The 4,919-nt window shown below is 40.4% G+C and overlaps 1 protein-coding gene across 1 annotated transcript; it reads left to right on the top strand.

Annotated features, from left to right (window-relative positions):
- The first annotated feature begins 3,694 nt into the window (after nucleotides 1–3,694).
- LOC136155971 (olfactory receptor-like protein OLF4) lies at nucleotides 3,695–4,639 on the top strand. Its single transcript, XM_065918238.1, has one exon. The coding sequence runs from the start codon at nucleotides 3,695–3,697 to the stop codon at nucleotides 4,637–4,639; it is 945 nt and encodes a 314-aa protein (XP_065774310.1).
- Nucleotides 4,640–4,919: the final 280 nt, after the last annotated feature.

Below are 4,919 nucleotides of genomic sequence, written 5' to 3' on the forward strand. Positions count from 1 at the left end.
AGAAATCAAAGCTTAGAAGACCCAAGGAACCTCATCAAGACAAATTCTCAGTGTTATAGTTTAAAGAGTAATTAGATCTCAGTGATGTAATGAGGTTTTGGGAGCCTTAGTGCTTTGAAAGCAGGAGAATTAAAGGGGAAGGAGTGATAAAAACTGAATCACCAACTTAGAATGCAGTCATCGAGTAACAGAGAATCTACAGAAAAATAATTGCATTGTGTCCAGCCCAGTGTCCCCAAGGGAAATCATGTACTTGGAGGTTGGTGTAACAAAAGGAAAATATGCCTAATTAGCTGACATATGTGCTTGCTTGCTAAGTTCCTTCAGTCCTGTCCAACTCTTTGAGACTCCACAGACTGTAGCCCTCTAGGATCCATAGGATTCTCCAGGCAAGAACACTGGAGTGCATTGCCTTGCAGTCCTCCAGGGAATTTTCCTGACCCAGGGATCAAGCCCCCATCTCCTGTGACTCCTGCATTGCAGGTGGATTCTTTATCACTGAGCCACCGGAGAAGCCCTGTGAGCTGACACAAGAAGCTGCAAATATCTCCTCTGCTGCAGCCCCTCCGCCTGTGCCGCTTTGGCTGGTGAGGACCTAGTCCTTAATTTAGATCTCTGAATCTGTCTGGGAGCCAATGCTTGATTTTATCCCTTCCTGTTGTCTTGTTTAAGGACAAAAATTCTGTCTGCATCATTAATCATTTAGAAACGAACTTGGACTTCTACAGGGAAAGCCTTTTTAGTCTGCAGGCAGGTGAGAGCTCTGCACACATTTCAGGAGAGGATCAGAGAGGACGGAAGCCAGGAGCATGTACCTGAGGTCACCTGAGGGCCAATCTAGTGTATCCAGAGGCCAGAGGTCACTGTGGTTGTTTCTGGCTTTCCTAATTTTAGTGTATCTATTTAGGTCTAAAAGTAAAATGACCTCTTCACTCCTCAATGTTGACAAATGGTAACAGAGGAATCTCAGTTAGACGGAACAGTGGTGGTGGTTTAGTTGCTAAATTGTGTCTGACCCTTTTGTGACCCCATGGACTGTAACCCACCAAGCTCCTCTGTCCATGGAATTTCCCAGGCCAGAATACTGGAGTGGGGTGCACTTTCCTTCTCCAGGGGATCTTGCTCACCAAGGGACTGAACCTTGGCTTCCTGCATTGCAGGTGGATTCTTTACCAATGAGCCACTAAGGAAGCCCCATTAGAAGGAATGGGAGGCATAAAAGGCTTCCAGTAAAAGTAGACAATAAGTCTAATAATCTTATTTATGAACAGAAGTAAATAAATAGGAAAACTCCTCAAGAAAAAGAAGTATTCTGCTTCTTCATACACAATATATTCAACTTTTGTTTTATTTCATTTATTTCTGATTTTGAGTTGGTAGTTTATATTCCATTTGCTTATTCTCTTGGTATATTTCAACTGTAAGATATATCACATCATAAATATATCCCCAGTTATGTCTTTGAAAAAAAATATTTTTCTTCATTATTTTTTTCTGGGCATGAAGGAGATGTCACTGGAGTTGGAATATTGATGAAGGCAGGAAACTTTTCTTCATTGCATTGTCTCAGGGGTCATTTGAGTTTATTGGATATTTTCCCTCTTAATTTGTCTATGTCTGTTTCATTTCTCTTTTTTTCTTTCTCCCTCATGCTTTTCATTATTCTCTAAATACTGAGAAGAAATAATCCATACCAACATTGAACCTGAAGTTTATTTTTCTATGGGAAGTTTATAAACTGAAATTTGGGGGTGGGATGGGGAGGGAGATGGGAGGGGTTTCAGAAGGGAGGGGATATATGTATACCTATGGCTGATTCATGTTGAGGTGTGACAGAAAACAACAGAATTCTGTAAAGCTATTATCCTTCAACTAAAAAACACATAAATTAAAAACAAAACAAAAACAAGCCTAGAACTTCTGGGTAAAAATTTTACATTCTTTTGGAGAATAATAATTTGATCTGCCAAGCTTGATGTGTAACCATTCATGGCTTAACGAGGGTGTATATGGGTGACCAGTTTATTATAGTAACACAATCCTGAAGCATCATGTGTGTGTGTGTGTGTGTGTGTGTGTGTGTGTGTGTGTGTGTGTGTGTTTGCCTGGGACTTGTGAAGATAGACCAATTCTTAAAGCAGAGGCATCTGTACTCATATGTTAAGATGACTTATAAAACAGAAGTCACAATTTGGTCAATAGATGGAAATAAGTAGCCAACTGACATAAATCACAGGATGATTTTAAACTAAATTCATAAAGTGCAAGGAACTGAGAGGGTAACAGGCAAGAAGGCCAGGGGTCTCCAAATGGAGGAAATAGGCTGCAAGTGCCAGACATTTTTATCTCTCTTAAGCAGCAGGAGGAAACAAACCTTTGATATATTTTTCTTTATACAAATTTAAAAGGAGGTTTCTATTAAAATGCTGTGTTGCCATGACACCTGGTTTCACCTGAAATTAACTATTCTCAAACCTTGAGTTAACCAATACATTTCTTTTTTTTTATGGAAATGTTTGTCTTAAGCTATGTTAATGTGCTATGCATTTACCCCAGACTCTAAGTTCCACCAAAATGGCTCAAACTATACTCAGATATTGTTCCCCTAATCTATGTAAACAAAATTATTTGCTTGGTAAACTGCCCTTCTACAAGATTCAAGTCAATCGTTTATGGCCGGAGATGAATTATCTGGTGCCATACTAAATTTTATGACATTCCTTTCTTTTCATTAACAGACTGCGAGTGACTATATGGCATACAGCTAAAGACTAGCAGGGGGGTACTCTTTCTACCCCCTTCTGATGCCTATGCCAGAAGCTTTCTCTATCTCCTTTATACATTAATAAAACTTTATTACACAAAAGTTCTGAGTGATCCAGCCTTGTCTCTGCCCCCAGATTGAATTTGTCTCCTCTGGAGGCCAAGAATCCCAGCGTCTTATCATTCAGCAACAACCTTTCAGAACCAGATTGAAGGAGGGGTTCTCTATGTGCTGAAGGTTCAGCTGTAGCAGGGAGGCCACCTTGTTCCTCAGCATCCTTGACACTGTTTCTAATCACTCCGCCTCCTACTAATTCCTTCACCCCACTGGCTTCCTTGTTTGCACTTGGACATGTGGAAGAAGCATCTTCCTCAGGTCCTTAGCAGTGGCAGCTCCCTCTGCCAGGCACACACTTCTTCTGACATCAAAAAGGCTTCTCTCTTCAGCATCTTAAACATCACCTAGTTTGAAGCTCTTCCCTGAACACTCAGGACAAAATAACACCTCCTGCCAGGCTCTCCTTTATACCTGGTTTTGTTTTCTTCATAGCATGCATGACATTCTGACATATTCTATCATATTTTATTTGAATATCATCAATCATAATCCGTGGACTGGGAGAGGTTTTTTTTTCAGCATTTTCTACTGGGTCAGCACTAAATACGTATTTCTCAAATAAATGAAGAAATACCTCATTAGAACTCTAGAATAGATGAGCTCTTTGCCAATGTGATGAAAATGGGACAAAAATTCTTTGTCAGAGTTGAAATGGAGTGTACTTTGGAAGAGAACTTTTCTATAAATAAGGTATTATGATCAATTACTTGAGGGTTAAATAGAAATTGCAGTATTTCAGCTATGTGAATTATGACAGTTTTTGTGCAAACGAGTCATGTTATTTTCCTTTTTTCTGATAGGCACCTCCACCCCATGGAACCAGGGAATAATACACGAATTTTAGAATTTATTCTTCTGGGACTTTCAGAAGAAGAAGTGCAGCCTCTCATATTTGGGCTCTTCCTCTCCATGTACCTAATCACTGTGTTTGGAAACCTGCTCATCATCCTGGCCATCAGCTCAGACTCCCACCTCCACACCCCCATGTACTTCTTCCTCTCCAACCTGTCCTTTGTAGACATCTGTTTCACCTCCACAACCATCCCAAAGATGCTGTGGAACATCCAGAGCAAGAGCAAAGGTATCACCTATGGAGGCTGCATGACTCAAATGTATTTTTACATAATGTTTGCAGGATTGGATGACATTCTCCTGAGTGTGATGGCCTATGATCGGTATGTGGCCATTTGCCACCCCTTGCTCTACACGGTCATCATAAGCCCCCGGCTCTGTGGACTGCTGGTTCTGATATCCTGGGTGCTTGTTGCCTTGTATTCCTTGCTACACAGCTTAATGGTGCTGCGATTGTCCTTCTGTCCACTTGTGCAAATCCCCCACTTTTTCTGTGAACTCAGTCAGCTGGTACAACTTGCCAGTTCTGACAACTTTCTTAATAACATAGTGATGTATTTTGCAGCTGTCCTGATGGGTGTTGGTCCTTTTGCTGGCATCCTTTATTCATATTCTAAAATAGTTTCCTGCATATGTAAAATCACATCAGCTCAGGGGAAGTATAAAGCATTTTCCACCTGTGTGTCCCACCTCTCAGTTGTCTTCCTATTTTATTTTACAGCCTTAGGAGTGTTCCTTAGCTCTGGGACTACCTACACCTCACATTCAAGTACAATTACCTCGGTCATGTACACTGTGGTCACACCCATGCTGAACCCTTTCATCTACAGCCTGAGAAACCGAGATATAAAAGAGGGTCTAAAGAGATTGTATTGGATGCCAAGTACAAAAGACCAATTATGCTAGTGCTCTGGATTGCATAACTCAAAGTATCAAAACCAGAAATTCTTCTCTGATCATTGTGAAATAAAATTGCTCCTTGCCCTTATTTCCTGGGATTTCCAGTTTTCTTTCCTTCTTTTAATTCAGTATCTTTATAGAATTTTAGGAACTCTTTTAAGTGTTATTCACAGTCTGCAAGTCTGTTCTCTATGTTTGTGAATCTGTTGCTGTTTCAGAGATAAGGACATTTGTGTCATATTTTAGATTTCCTATGTAAGTGATATCATATGGTGTTCACAGCAAG

Source organism: Muntiacus reevesi, chromosome 1 (assembly GCF_963930625.1).
Source record: "Muntiacus reevesi chromosome 1, mMunRee1.1, whole genome shotgun sequence".
In the NCBI taxonomy this organism is placed as follows: Eukaryota; Metazoa; Chordata; class Mammalia; order Artiodactyla; family Cervidae; genus Muntiacus; species Muntiacus reevesi.

Excerpts from the sequence above, each read along its gene's own strand:
- LOC136155971 (XM_065918238.1), top strand. The coding sequence starts at position 3,695 with ATGGAACCAGGGAATAATACACGAATTTTAGAATTTATTCTTCTGGGA.